The 15,658-nt window shown below is 38.9% G+C and overlaps 1 protein-coding gene and 1 non-coding gene across 4 annotated transcripts; one reads left to right on the top strand and one right to left on the bottom strand.

Annotated features, from left to right (window-relative positions):
• Window positions 1–846: 846 nt before the first annotated feature.
• LOC127106147 (uncharacterized) lies at window positions 847–6,036 on the bottom strand. 3 transcript variants are annotated; one of them, XM_051043438.1, is made up of 15 exons: window positions 5,887–6,036; window positions 5,185–5,286; window positions 4,973–5,080; window positions 4,112–4,147; window positions 3,776–3,886; window positions 3,554–3,637; window positions 3,359–3,480; window positions 3,094–3,195; window positions 2,799–2,915; window positions 2,646–2,711; window positions 2,310–2,376; window positions 2,066–2,119; window positions 1,773–1,868; window positions 1,355–1,390; window positions 847–1,273 (listed from the first exon to the last, which is right to left on the bottom strand). In XM_051043438.1, the coding sequence occupies exons 2-15, from the start codon at window positions 5,185–5,187 to the stop codon at window positions 1,130–1,132; spliced, it is 1,146 nt and encodes a 381-aa protein (XP_050899395.1). In that variant the 5' UTR covers window positions 5,188–5,286; window positions 5,887–6,036; the 3' UTR covers window positions 847–1,129. The 3 variants fall into 3 exon arrangements, with proteins under 3 accessions (XP_050899395.1, XP_050899396.1, XP_050899397.1); XM_051043439.1 differs by lacking the exon at window positions 5,887–6,036 and adding an exon at window positions 5,783–5,805; XM_051043440.1 differs by having other exon boundaries at window positions 1,072–1,273; window positions 1,796–1,868.
• Window positions 1,558–1,631, top strand: TRNAI-UAU (transfer RNA isoleucine (anticodon UAU)). Its single transcript has one exon. It is a non-coding gene; the product is annotated as a tRNA-Ile (tRNA).
• Window positions 6,037–15,658: the final 9,622 nt, after the last annotated feature.

Here is a 15,658-nt window from a genome sequence, read left to right on the forward strand (position 1 = left end):
ATCAATGATCTAAGAGAAGAAGATCAATGATTATTGTCTTCAATGAAGAAATGGTGGTTTTCGTGGGAGAACGATGAGAATCAATAGTCGATTCTCACATACGAGACTGCTATTTCGTTAGAAAACTAGAAATGTGTAGTAAAGTGATGAAGTGAAGTCTTGGTGCAGTAGAGCAAGTTTCCGGTACGACGAAGATGAGGTAGACCTGTAAAACTAACAGTTCAACGTCTAAGTCAATTACCGAATAAAAAGTGGTACGAGAGTGAGAATGAATTGAGTACCTAACAAAGCGCAATCTAATCGTTATATAATATGAGCAGTTAAAATTACCATCATGTTATTCTGCGGGCGGACGACAACGTGTTATTCGACGTAATTGTGCATCTTTAGTAGAAATGAGAGTCTACTTAATTGATACATCTTTCCTTTACTGTTTGTTATTGAGTCTTCTTCATGTATAGTCATAATGGAAAATAATTGTATCTTACCGGTTGAAGAATGGGCAATTAATTTTACTTTTCTCCAAACGTTACTCATGTAAAGCCAAAATTTAAAATTTAGCTTCAGTCATATCTTCAACTTTTATTCAAAATCATTTGTCTACAATTTCATGGAATGATATATGATAAAACTAAATTGTAATGTTGCTTGATCTACATCTTGTTACATTGGGTCATGTAGAAAAATGAGCTTTTGGATTTTATAACTGAAATAATTTGATTAGGAACTTTGTGAATTTGTATTAGACACAGTAACTGTGTCACACAATTACTCGTCTTAGTCGTTTGATTTAGAATTGAAGGTAGTGATGATTTTGTGCATCATGGTTCAGTTAATGAACATATATGATAAAAACATAAAATCACTATTTTATTCATTTTGGTATTTACATTTATGAAAATAGGAAAAACATGAAGATTTAAAAAGCGGAAAAAAGACAAGAAACAAAACATTGGCTCCATGAAAGAACAAAAAAATATAAAGAAATATGAGATCTTCCAAAATTCAATGAATTGAGAAATCCCTCAGCTACAAAAACTAAATTGTGCCTATAACTATGTATGAGACCAAGGGCTATGAATGAAGCAAGACTAACATATCAAACCATGTTAGGTTGATGAAAGAATTGCTAAGAACACAGTCGGCGGTTGCACTTTTGTCTTGTGCGTCTTTCACCGCTCTTAAATGGTTTAATCCAACTTTTGTCGTGGGTAATGGCTTTTTTCCAACGCTCTTTGAAGATTGACAGTTCCCATGATGATTGCCGTCTTATCTGCTCACAGGTATGTGTTACAAATTTAGACAAGGTCATTTGTCATTTGCAAGAAAATCGGATGTAGTTCAAAAACCTCACCTCGGTTCTCAGATCAATTCCTGTTGAGCCGTGTTTCTGAGAAGAAGGTGAATGTAAGATTGACTGGTTAGTTAATGAAATGTAAGAATATAAAGAATGAAATAACTCTTCTAAATGTCATTGAAAAAATGGAAAGAGAATGAATTTCACAAGATAGGTGCATCATAAACAATATTTTTACAAAACATGCACAATTTCCAAGAGGTCCCGTAGCTCAGTTGGTTAGAGCGTTGGTCTTATGAGCCGAAGGTCGCGGGTTCGAGCCCCGCCGGGACCATTTTTTGAATTAATTATCTTAGTTTTTCATAACTTAATAGAGGATATTTGTAACCATAACAGATACATTCATGATTTTGGGGGGGGCAATCATGAAAACAATGTAATAGATTCAAATATTTGGAAAGGAAGGAGGTAATACTTTGATTATATCTTGACTCTTACCACCAAGAGTTGGTATCGCCTTGTGAACAACATATTCCCTATCAACAACACCCACATTTTGACTGCGATCTCCCTGAAAATGGCGTTGATTTCACTACTAATGATACTTGACATGCAGTTAATGAAGTTTAAAGAAAATGGGACAAGTGCTAGTCATTCCGGCATAAACAAACACAGCCGAGTGTTGTGGACACTAAATGGAAAATACAACGCATTCCACGATCATCAAACGTTATGATGTCGGGTTGCCAGAAATCATGTAATTCTCACCTGGGCACAATATCCTAGTTTCATATCCATTCCCCATCCGTGTACAAGGTCATTCTGAGAAAATGAAAATCACAATAATGAGTTGTCAAACTATGGAGTATTTTGATCTATTACTAGTCCAAATAAAAAATTGAATATTAAAATTACAAATGAGATAAGATTAAACTTCATGAGAAAAATCAAGTGTTGTTTCTGGGTAGAACATGAATAATTTTTATAATTCCTACAAACCATGGAAAATTACCTGTATAAGATGCCAAGTACAATACCATGCCGATCGAGAGAACACGGGAGCCATACCTTCGACAAACCTTCACAAGTTGTATTGAAGTTTCTAAGTCATTCATAACATGATGATTACAGATGCCACCAAAAGTATAATAAATCCTTACAAAGAAAATGTTATTAATTCGTAAAATTCTCGATTTCTCATATCAAAACATTGACAGATACAAACCTAAAAATCCCATCCTAATGATAGGAAGATGGACGATAACACCAGTGTATAAGATATTGAACATTGACTTAAAAAAATATGAAAACACGCAGCACAACCTGGTTCGAAGAAAGTAGTAATTACCCGGTGCATGGTGGCCCATCACTTTCGTCTGAACACTTAGTTTTACCTCTGAGTTCATAGACCCGTCTGCAAGAAAGAAACTCAAATGTTAGAATGACAACCAACAAACATTGATTAGAAAGGACAATATTGTGTTCTTAAACCAAAAGTTACCGATGCACTTTCTTGGTCCTAGCTCTGACTGTTAATTTGTGATGTATCTCTGTCGAATTAGGATGAAGAGCTGGTTGAGATATTTCCAACCCTTCTTCCTTTACAATCTTAACATATCTGCAAAACAGATCCCAGTTAATTAATTAGTTCATTGGTGAGAATATAAAAACAAGATAAAGAATATAAATATAATATGTAACCTAATTTTCTACCATTTCTGAAGGGAAAACAAAGATTACTAAGCAACCTCATGTGACTTTAATATAATAAGGATCAACAAAACCATTAGGTATACCTAGACGGGGAAAAATATTCGACCCCCAAATCCTCGTCCCAGAGGAAGATGTAATCATAAATAGAAACTATATCTGGACTCAGAAATCTTTTTGCAAACCACCTGGGAAAGAATCCAAGAATTAATATTTAAATTGAGAAAGATAAACAGTATTAACTATTAACACATGCATTCAAAAGTATATTAACAGATCCATAGTCAGGCAGTGGCAGATTACTCAAATCATTTGTAACAAGAAGATTCATTTGATAAGTCTTATACCTACCACTTTGTTTGATTTTTAGCCGCTATATGTATGGCCCTGCTACTCCAATCAAGATCCTTCCATCCATCCACATTGGCATCATAATGGAATAAAATAATTGAAAAACCTCCTCCTGCGAGAAACTGAAATCAATGAAATTAGACCTAGAGTCCTGCTTCAAATGATTTTGATAACCTAAAAAATCATCAAAAATACCTTTTTCACCATAGTATCTATATTTCTCTTTTGCCTGATACCAACTGGAACTGCCAACAAGTTACGATTCGAGTAAACATTAACCTAAGAGCAAATAATCACGACCAACAAAAATCATTAATTAGATAGGCTTGTCCAATACATAGTAGCGAATTCTTGCCACCATCTGTCAGTTTCAATAGACCTATAATGTAAAAGAACAATGCAAAGATGCCCGCTGACCTTTGATCTTAAACTACTTTTTGACCATAAAGGCCTTAGCTCCAAATCTGAAGTGGCGTGTATTATACCTCGTGGCAAGCCTTTTAACGTTCCAGAATGAGCCACATCTGGCTGCACGGTTGCATCAATAGTTCCAATGTGAATAAAGAATACACATCCAAGTTACATCATCAAACTAATGCAAGAATGGTAAAGTAGGTGGGTGTGTATAGAAAAAATATTGAATGCAATCAAAGTCGCCATTTACTATAAATGGGAGAACCTTTGTCTTAAAACATCAAAGCTTAAATTTGGAAAAGAATCAGAAAACAAATTGGAAAAGCCAAAGAAGCATACCTCTACATCTCTCCGGATACTCCGCCTTTTGTCTATCTGATAATGCAGATGGTAAACAATAAAGGAAATTTCAAAATTAGCAAATGAAGTACAAGAATATAATGTCTTTTACGGATGCATTATAAAATCAGAAAGCTTGGTTTGTGCTGTTGTCACCTGCCATAAAAAGTGGCTTTTGAAACTAAACCATACTAGCAACTACAATACAACAACAACCAAGCCTTATTCTGCTACATGGGGACTAAACCATACTATACTAGCAACCGAAAGAAAAACTAAAATAAAGCTATAGGTCATATAATGAGTTATTTTTAAAATAGCTTTCCAATCATAACAAAGAAGTTGGTTGTATAATTTTGTTGGCACCACTTCACAAAATTTCAAATCAAAATATAATACGAGTGTAATTAGTCAAACATGTAATCAAAACCTTTGGCCCCTACCAATATTACATTGGTCCGAATGAAACTGGACAAGTGTTATCAAATATCCGCAATTGCAGCGCTATGGCGGGTATACATGGCGGTTTTTGGGCTCACCGCAATGGTAAATATCGGCCGATATTGAGGGTTTTTCCGACATAATCCGCTACAACGACGCCGCATAGTGTCCAGTATGGCGAGATTTTGGCTCTCCGCCATGTACAATACTGAACTGGACTCGGATCCCTTAAGCAGTAATTTCGGGTTTGAGCCCATTGGATGAAAAAAATACGGCTGGGAGGGGAGGCCTCACTAAAGGTGGCAAGTCAGGCTCTCCTAGAGAGACTAGTCATAGGCAAAGCCTGTGGATACTTTGTGACAATAACATGCGTACCAAAAAATAACGATTTGCCCTTACTTAAGACAGAATATGACATACCTCTTCTTGAGCATGTTGATACTTTGAAGTCCTATATACAACGAACAACATTACTGTACATGCAACTGCCATTAAAGGCAGCCTTTTGATCTTCAAACTTGGTCTTCCCTAATCAAAGAAAATCAAAATGAAAAAAGTGATGTTACAAAGGCTCAAACATAAAAAATAAAAATAAAAAACTGTTTACAAAAAAAAATCTCTTTAGGACTGACCATCAAACAAGACTTTCTTTTCTGTCTTTGGCCACCTCCATGATTTGTTTGACTTCATAGAAAACTGAATCCTTTTATTCAGTCCTCATCACAAACTACTTGCTGCAACATAAAGTTTCATAAACTACTGTTTCATCTTACAAAACACACTTAAACCAAGGTACTACTACTCATGCACATGCCTCAAACTAACACATGTGAATTTCACAAACAAGCGTAGAATATTAGCAATAAATGATTACAAAAAAACGTACTTTGTTGCTTAATCTTCACAGTCATCTAAACTGTAAAGAAACAAAACCTTCAAAAAATAGTAACAAACGACACCAAGCAAAGGAATTACCGAAAATAACATGAAAACAAAGCTGCATGCAATCTTAAGAGAAAATTGCAATTGATATTGATATCCCTACTAGATGTAAACTAAAAAAATGAAAAATGAGCTGAAATGGAATAGTTGATTTCAATCAGACGAAGCCCTTTATATATTTTGAGTGTTATTACACGCCATTGAGATTAAAGTTTCACTTTTTTTACAATAATAATAAGAAATCTAAACATGATTTTCATGGGAGGGAAAAACAATTGGAAATAATACCAGTTGGAAATTTCCCCCCTTGAATCGATGTTGCGAACCCAGTTATGAAAAGGGTAAGCGTGGAAAAACGAAAAGCAAAAAAGTTTGAAGATGAAAGGACATACCGAGCCAGATGCAGAAAAAAAGAATAGAGAGAGAGAGAAGAGAGAGGTGAGAAATATATGAAATGCATTCGTGGCTATTGCCCATGGAATATCTCTCGTTTTCGTTAGTTTGGCAACGACCAAACTTACAGTGAAAGTGATTGATGACACCTCTACAATAATTACACGCCGACATATAAACAAACAAAAACTTTTATTTAAATGCTTAATCAATCGATAAATATATTTGGATAAAGTTAACTTGTGTCCTAGATGTACAAGATAAAAATTTAAAAAAATAATTTTATGTTGAAAATTGTGTATTGATTTTAATAAAGATAAAAAATTAATTTTTTTAATACAAATTTTTTACAAGTGAGTATCTTATCCTATGCCCCTAGGGCACAAGTTAACATTATTCGATCAATATTTTTATATTTTCAATCATCAACAATATATTTGTATCTTTTAAGTTACACGTTTAATTTTAAAATATTAATATGATATAATATAATTTTATAATTTTATAATATAAAATTAATTATTTAATCTCTAAATTTAATAGAATTTATATAAAATATAAATTAAAATATTATAAAAAGAAATTTTAAAAACAACAAAGTTTAAATACAATTTTAGGTCTTTTTTTATTATTTTAAATATTTTAATTTCGTTAAAAATATTAGGTTTTAGATCTCTCTTATTACGAATATTTTTGCATTTTTTTTTTGTCCATTTTCAAATTTGTTTATGTGGCAAATTCATTTATGACATAATAAAAGATATGTTAATCAAATTTAAAAAATTGATGTCACGTAATATAAAACCAATTTTAAATTAAAAATATTTTAAATTAATTCATCTAATTATAAAATATTAGAAATCAACTCATTCCCTTAGAGTCGTGTTCATCCCCATTTGCACACAAAAAATCTAAAAATAGTGATCTTCTTCTCCTTCTCTAGAAAACCCTAAAAATCGTTCCAATTTACGATCTAGCGCTCGACATCATATATTGATATTCAACATCAAGTAATCGTATTGTTTCTCGCTGTCGCATCCGCGAAAAACAACCGGCGGGAAAAGACACAGAGCCGCCACCGTGCGTTATTTATCCCAAAGGAGGGAAAGGAAATGCTCGAAGTAAACCTGAAAAAGGGAAAGGAATGGTCTTACGACCAGAGATTGCAAGGTACGGGAGTCGGTTACGCAAGGGGAAGGTATTAGCACCCCTCACGTCCGTCGTACTCGACGAGATCCACGCTCAGAAGAATAGGAAAAGGTTGCTAATAAAAACTGCTCAAAAACTGCACAAAACTGGAATAGAACACAGAAGAAGATGGAGAAAGGGGAAAGCGGACTCGGCAGGATGTCGCATCCTGGGCCTACGTAGTTTGTCAGAAACAAACATCAGAGTCGACGTAGTTCGGGGAAATGGGGAGCGTGCTCGCTAGGACATCGCATCCTATGCATACGTATCTTCTCTAACCAGAGTAAGAATCAGAGCACTTGTAGCTCGGCTAAACTATTTCTGTTTGTTTTATGTTTTTTAGGTGAACGACGTTACTACGCAATCTACCGGATGCTCGACCTTTGGAGACTCACTCACCTGTAGTAGAAGGAGTCAACGTGTCCTTAAGAGAAGGTGAAGTTTGTTTGTGTTTTAGGAATGCTCACGCAAGAAAGGAAGTCCTAGACGAAGGAACCGTGCTACCTTAATTGACATGCAAACGAGAGACTATTCGAAGTCTAGCAATCCTATGGGGATACAATCATACCACACAAAAACATATAACATGAAGTAAACACGCCAACAAGGGGGCTCAAACATCAAGGGTGAGGCTTTAGTCAAGGGGTCATATCAACCTCGACAAACAAGCCGGGCTTTAGTCAAGGGGTCATATCAACCTCGACAAACAAGCCGGGCTTTAGTCAAGGGGTCATATCAATCTCGACAAACAAGCCAACTGGAAGGGCATCTGAGGGCTCTTAACCACTGACATTGACCGTCAGGATGAGCAGATGAAAGGTAATGAGGATTGGACCTCATAGCTCTTAACCCTGGCCTGGGTGAGCTTCAATCAATGAAAACGTGGGGATCCAGAATGAGGGACCCTACTCCACTTGACTAACTCTATATACAAGGATCTTGGGTTAGGTTCAAAAGCATCAGCACGTAATGCGAGCATAATGAACGACTCAAACGATTAATAAGGGATTGATTGCTAATCCCTTCTATCTGCCAATTGCCTCTTCACTTAGGAGGACTTAAGTAACATGGCACAATGAGTAAACAAACACAGTCATTGCATCTTAAGGAGGACTTCAGCCAAATGCCTGCCAAAAGAAACGACAGGGCTTCCAGACTACATGGAGTTAGAGGATGATTACCTAGGTGGTATGTCAACCACAACCAAAGCACAACTCAAGCAATGAGCTAAAGCAACTAAAGTACCTGTAAGAAAGTCAAACAAGTCAATATTCACATTCAGACAAACCAAACAGTCAATCAACAATGCTACAACCAATATGCACGCAAGGCAAGTCAACAACTCAAGTGAGTTCATCACCAAGGAACCTACAACACAACCAAGGTTAGTGTACAAAATAATTTGCATCTTATGAATTGAGATCACATCAACCACGCTTGAACCTGAAATACAAAGCTCAAAAGATGAGTACAAACCACTAGTACCAAGACTAGGGTCAAAGGCAAAGCAAAAAGTCAAAACAGCAGCCAATATTCAACATGAAGCACATTTATTCAAGTAAGAACATGTCCTAAAAAGGACCAAACTCAAATCCTAAGGCAAATCCATCTAATGATCATGCTAAGGCAAAGGCAATTACAAAGCACACAATTGGACATTAAGAGTAGAAATTCCATATTAAAACAGAAATGAATCAAATAACCATGGAAATTTTTATGTGCACATAACATGTTAAACACAAGCACCATGAAAAAAATTGGAATCATAAAAGCTCAATTGACATGTATATGAAAATGAACAAAAGCAACATCAAAATGTGCGACACACATTGTCACTCCATACATTCATGTGTCCAAAACAGAAATGAAAAATGCTAAAAATTCCAAACCAATTCTAAAAAATCAGGCAACATGTTAGGATCAAGCATGTTAAATTTCAAGGCATTTGGAGAAAGTATGAGCATTTCACAAGACAAATGGCAACACATGTCACATTTTGCACCATATTCAAACATCAACTCACAATTGAAAATCCAGCAATGATAAAATCAGGAAATGGGCATAAACAAATAGTAGACATCAAGATGAACATGTAGGAAAAAATTTGGATTTATTTGGAATCATATTCTATTTTTTATGATTTTTGCAATTAATGAACAAAAAAATGAAATAAAGTTGAACACATGTGAAGCAATTGGAAATAGTATGGAATTTGGAAACAACATCCAGCATGGATCGAACCAATGCTCTTTAGGTCAACAAGACGCGCTTCAGAAAATGAACTGGCATTATGAAATGTCATTAGCCAGGAATCGAACTGTGAACTGGGAGGTTACCGGCGCGTTTCAGCGTCAAAACGCGATCGTTTGGCCAAGTGAAGAATTAAAATGGAAAAAATAAAAGTGCGCTCAGGGAGAATCGAACACGGGACGCTGAAATGAAAGGCGCTTGCACAGTTAAGCCCTAGCGCACGAACCAGGCCGATGGTTGACTATTCACAGACGGTGGAACACGGTGGTTTCCACCGTCTTCTTCATTAAGTCCGGCGACGCTACAGTGCACACTCATAATTTTTTTTGCAGAATTACGCATAGCTTATATCAGTGGAAAGCTCTCGTCGCGAGGATCTTAAATATCATAAAAGCTAAGCCTAACTCTCCATGAATTGGACGGATCGAAGACAAACATATTTGCACATCAAACTTTAAATCAACACCACTTCATCAATATCCATCCATTTTTAATGAAATTTATATCAGAATTCCCAGCGTGGAAAGATCTACAATACTATGGCAATAAAATCAAGAATCAAGGTGATCGAATTTCCAACCTCTTGAAGAGCAGTGTATGGATTCTATGGATTCAAGGCTTTTCCAGCTCCAAATCTTCTCCTCCAACCTTGATATGAAGTCTGGTACATGAATTGATGCTTGCAAAGGCTTGGATCTTGCTTAATCTTCAAGTTCCATGTTCATCTTCATGAGTTCAACTTTCTTGATTCTTGGCCAAAATCTTCAAATCAATGCTCAATTCCTACTAAATGACACTCACTGAACAAGATTATGCAATAAAATTGAGGTGTTATGTGAAGAATTTTCAAATTTGAGATGAGAGCAAAAATGGAGGGAAAAATGATTCTAGATCTAGAACTTGTTAAAACTGAAAATTCTGTTATGATTAAGCCTTTATACCACATGCTAATTACTTTGCTAATGACAATTAGGCATGGCTAATGAAAGTTTAATGCAATATGAGGTGCATGGCCAAATTGCAAAATTCACCTTATGCATGGCCCAATCCCACGTGAACAGTAGCATGCATGGTCCAATTACACTTAAAATGAGCTTATGAACATGATAGGATTGGAATTAAACTCATATGATCAACCAAATTCAAATTCTTCATTTTCCCTCCAAAAAGCACATGCATGGCCAAATGATCATGTGACATTATTTCATGCAATGCAATGATGGATTTGGAAAATATGAATCATAAGGAGCATAATGCAAAAAGAGGGACTCAAATTGGAGTTTTGAACCAAAAGTTATGGTACTTTGAAGTTTCATGCACACTTGGTGATCATTTGCTCATAACTCCTCAACCATTCATCAGATGCTCATGATCTCCGACTTTTTGGAAATGGGAGAGAAATATCTTCAACTTTCATGTTGACCAAAATTTCATTTGAAGCTTCTTTGATGTTGGAAAGTCAAGTTGAAAGTGGTCCAAAAACTTGCCATTTTTGGAAACTTGAAATTACAGGTCACTTTCCATTTTTGGAAACTTTTGATTTGGCTTCAAAATCTTCAAGATAATGTTTGACATGATGAATAAGCCTCTTTTGGACATGAATGAAGTGTCTCAAACCATTTCTCCACCTCCTAGCCCTCAGTTGACTTGTAGTTGACTTTTATGGGCCTCAGATGACCTGGACATGCACTGATGACTTTGAGCCTCTATCACTTGGCAAAGTTGCTTCAAAATGAACCTTGATTCATATAAGCTCTCTAGAATACTCACGTGGCCTTCATCTCAAGGAAAAACTTGCCCTTTTTGCACTGATGAATTCTCTTTATGCCAATGCTGAATGCAATGATGCAATGCAAGATGTAATGCTAATGACCTAAAAAAATGAAATGAATGCATGAATGGGGGATGCAAATTTGAGGTGCTACAGCTGCCCCTATTCAATCAACTAGGAACCTGAATGGATGAAAGCAACGGCTGTCAGACCTTCAAGGTACATAGGGATTGAATACCAAAAGAACTTGGAATTTGCACTCTACGGGGGGATGAATCGAGGAAACAGTCGACTTGATATACACTGATATCAAGGAAAGCGGGGCCATTTAATGATGGCGGCTTCCACTGGAGAGACTTGATATACGCGGATATCAAGGAAAGCGAGGCACATTTACCAGATGGCGTCTTTCACTGCAGAGGCTTGATATATGCGGATATCAAGGAAAGCGAGGCACATTTACCAGATGGCGGCTTTCACTGGGGAGGCTTGATATTCGCGGATATCAAGGAAAGCGAGGCACATTTACCAGATGGCGGCTTTCACTAGGGGGACTTGATATACGCGGATATCAAGGAAAGCGAGGCACATTTACCAGATGACGGCTTTCACTGCGGAGACTTGATATACGCGGATATCAAGGAAAGCAAGGCACATTTACCAGATGGAGGCTTTCACTGGGGGGACTTAATATACGCGGATATCAAGGAAAGCGAGGCACATTTACCAGATGGCGGCTTTCACTGGGGGGACTTGATATACGCGGATATCAAGGAAAGTGAGGCACATTTACCAGATGGCGGCTTTCACTGGGGAGGCTTGATATACGCGGATATCAAGGAAAGCGAGGCACATTTACCAGATGACGGCTTTCACTGCGGAAAAAGATGTTTACGACTAGAACAAGACCAGACGCTCACTGACGACTCTACCGGGGAGTTTTGATATTTATCAACAAAACGATACATGACCAGACACTTACCGATGACTGGGGAGAAAGGAACCACGACCAGACATCAACGGATGAATGGGAAGAGAAACCACGACCAGACATCAACGGATGAATGGGAAGAGAAACCATGACCAGACATCAACGGATGAATGGGAAGAGAAACCACAACCATACATCAACAGATGAATGGGAAGAGAAACCACGACCAGACATCAACGGATGAATGGGAAGAGAAACCACGACCAGACATCAACGGATGAATGGGAAGAGAAACCACGACCCGACATCAACGAATGAATGGGAAGAAGAAACTCGATTGTTTATCGACATCGAAAGATGATGTCTACTGACACCAAAAGAAAGGACCCACACGGGGATCAACACGACACTTACCGGTATCACAAGGATGACATCTACACATGTCTAAACGAGGCAGACGCTTGCCGGGGACTACACTGGGGAGTCAAACTTTCCTTTCACGGACGGGTGAGGAAATAAACCTTTATGGGGATTACTGATTCTGAATAATACCAAGAGCAACTGCTGCAAATGTGCCATACAGATGTTGAAAATTGATCCGCCTCTGCTGGGGATATGGTCCAATCTGCAAGATGCAAGGGGAGGAAAACTCCTCCTGGGAAAGCAAATGATCACTTTGCTGAGCACACGATTCCTGATTCGATCTCCCAACTCTGTGGGGAGTAGCACTGCTGGGGATGCTTGCTGATCTGTCATTCTCGAGACGGCAGAGAAACCCACTCAACTAGGGAGTCACTTGTTGGGAAAACACCAACCTCTCCACCATGCTGGGGAAACCAATTCTAAAATCGACCCAAATGACCCAACGTCACGATGCTAAACTCCTCAGAATAACATCACCGCCAACCAGCTAAACCCATTCTCGGATGGTAACCACGGCTTAGGGCTAGTTTATGCTTGCAATGCTGATGCATGAGTTTTTTTTCCAGCGTAATGCTCCATAACCATGGAAATGCTACGCAATTAATGATGCAATATGCTATGCTTATCTAAATGATGAATGCATAAAAACATATCCCCCTCCGGGGACTCTACTGGGGAGCTCGAGGAACTCTGTTGAGGAACTTGATGTCACTCCCATCTCCACCCTGCTGGGGAATAGCACTGTTGTTGGGGATGATCTTCACCGAAATCGATCCGCTTGGGGACTTCGCTGGGGAAAACAAACCACGCCCACCTCCGCTGGGGAAACAGCAACCTTCAGGCTCGCTGGGGAAATAACAGTCCTCAAACTTGCCGGGAACTAACAGTCACAACCCTGCTGGGGATTACAACAAATTCCAGACCTGGTTGCTGAGGAACAAACCATCCACAGACACCTCCGCTGGGGAAATAGCAACCTTCAGGCTCGCTGGGGATTACATTCTCAACCCTGCTGGGGATTGCAGCAAACTTCAGGCCTGACTGCTGAGGAAACACTGATCTCGAATCCGCTGGGGAGATAACGACCTCGACCCCGCTTGGGAAATACGGCCTATTTGACACGGAACGCCCGTCGATTCGTCGAACACTGGCATTCACCATCCAACCACAGTGTCAACTTTCCACTTTTGAGAGCTCCCAGACTCATTCGGTCTCTTCTGATTCATCACCTTGTATTCTCGGCTTCTTTCTACTTCGAGACAGTCGATCTCCTCAGATCCGGGCCAACTCTCTAGTCCTTAGACTTTGAAGAGTCTTCTTGATTGCCCTCTAGGATCGTCGCCATTCTTTCGCCGTCTTTTCCCCGTTCTTCTACCCCTCGTCCCTGATTGGACTCTGCGGGGATCTCTTGTCAAAATGCTTCACATCACAACCTGCAAGTGAGTGAGAATATCTAACAGCACCTGCAAAAGAGATCGTTAGATAAAAGCGTGCCCCAGGCGTGCCAGAATTTCAACACCTAGGTCACTCAGACTTCCGAGTAAGATTTCACGTTTTCAATCTTATAAACATGCATCGGAAGGGACCTCTATGTCTCAAAATGCAAAGATTCTTTATCAAAATAAACAGATGTTTTTGCAATCAAAGCGGTAATGAAAACAAAAACAAAATTATTTAACTGAACATGCATTTTATTGATTGAAAAAGGTGGCTCGTAACTGAGCAATTCACAGGAAGCAATCCCTGAAAAGAGGTGATTGCGCACAAAAGGAAAATCTATCCTAATGACAATGTGAAACCGTGATCTCATAGAGTTCCAACTCGGTTACACCCCATATATCCTCAAGACTTTCCGTGCTTTCTGCCTTCTAAACAAGACGCTTCCGACTGATCTCTGCCGGGGATTATCCACTTGTCGTATCCAAAACACAAACGATCATGCTGGACGCAGTTGTTCGTTTCAATCCCTCTTTTGCCTGGACCGCCCTTTCGGGTTTTCAGTCCACCGGGATACCCTTTTTTGCCCAAGCCGCCCTTGTGGGGTTTTCGACTTGCCGGGTGTACAGTTTTTTCTTTTTATCCCTAATTTTGCCCGAACCCTTTTCATTTTTTTTTCGGTTCGCCGGGATGCCCCTTTTTGCCTGGACTATTTTATTCTTTTCGTCCAGCGGGTCTCTTATACGAAGTATTTTTCTAACTGCATCCGCATTCACAGGGGATGGAGAATCCTCACCATCCGTGGTCGTTAACAACGAGGCTTTGCCAGAGAAAACCTTCTTGACCACGAATGGGCGTTCATAACTGTGAGTCCACTTGCCCCCTGCGATCGTTCTGAGGAGGAAGGATCCTTTTCAACACCACATCTCTCACATGATACACACGAGGTCGCACCTCTCGGTCAAAAGCATGTTTCGTTTGCTGGACACAAATGCCCCTGACAACGGCTGCCAACCTCTTTTACACACAATTAGGCTCAACTCTTCTTACCGAGTCCTTATCCATTCAGCCTCTTTCAATTTCGCGTCCATCAGGACTCTCAATGACAGAATCTAGACCTCGACTGGTAGCACGGCTTCCGTCCCATACACAGCGAGAAAGACTTTGCCCCAGTAGACGCACCGAGGTTCGATACCCAGGATGCAAGCTTCGCACTCAGCCACATTGTTGGTGCATTCAAATGCTAGCCGGGCAGCAAAAGGACCGTGGGATCCCCTTTGGCGTAACCAACGCAACACCAACTCTGTTACCATCCACGTTTACGGCCCCATCAAACATCAGAATCCGTTCGGATTTAGGGTCAGGCCCCTCCTCCGGGATCGGTTCCTCACAATCTTTCGATTTGAGAACCTCGATGTCCTCATCAGGGAACTCAAACTTCCTCGATTGATAATCATCAATGGGCTGCTGGGCGAAGTAATCAGACAATACACTCCCCTTGATTGCTTTTTGAGAAGTATACTGAATATCATATTCAATCAAAGACATTTGCCCTCTCGCAACCCGTCCGGTCTATGCTGGCTTCTCAAATACATACTAGATCAGATCCATCTTGGAAATCTATAAAGTGGTATGAACCAGCATATACTGTCTCAGTCGGCGAGCAGCCTATACCAAAGCACAACAAGTTTTCTCGAGCAGTGAATATTTTGTTTCACAGTCGGTAAACTTTTTGCTAAGGTAAATTGCATGCTCTTTTCGACCAGACTCG

This window comes from Lathyrus oleraceus, chromosome 7, assembly GCF_024323335.1.
Source record: "Lathyrus oleraceus cultivar Zhongwan6 chromosome 7, CAAS_Psat_ZW6_1.0, whole genome shotgun sequence".
Lineage (NCBI taxonomy): Eukaryota > Viridiplantae > Streptophyta > Magnoliopsida > Fabales > Fabaceae > Lathyrus > Lathyrus oleraceus.

Excerpts from the sequence above, each read along its gene's own strand:
- LOC127106147 (XM_051043438.1), bottom strand. Across the intron at positions 2,712-2,798 it reads AGGACCAAGAAAGTGCATCG|ACGGGTCTATGAACTCAGAG; the intron begins GTAACTTTTGGT and ends TCTTTCTTGCAG. Across the intron at positions 1,274-1,354 it reads GAATTGATCTGAGAACCGAG|ATAAGACGGCAATCATCATG; the intron begins GTGAGGTTTTTG and ends ACCTGTGAGCAG.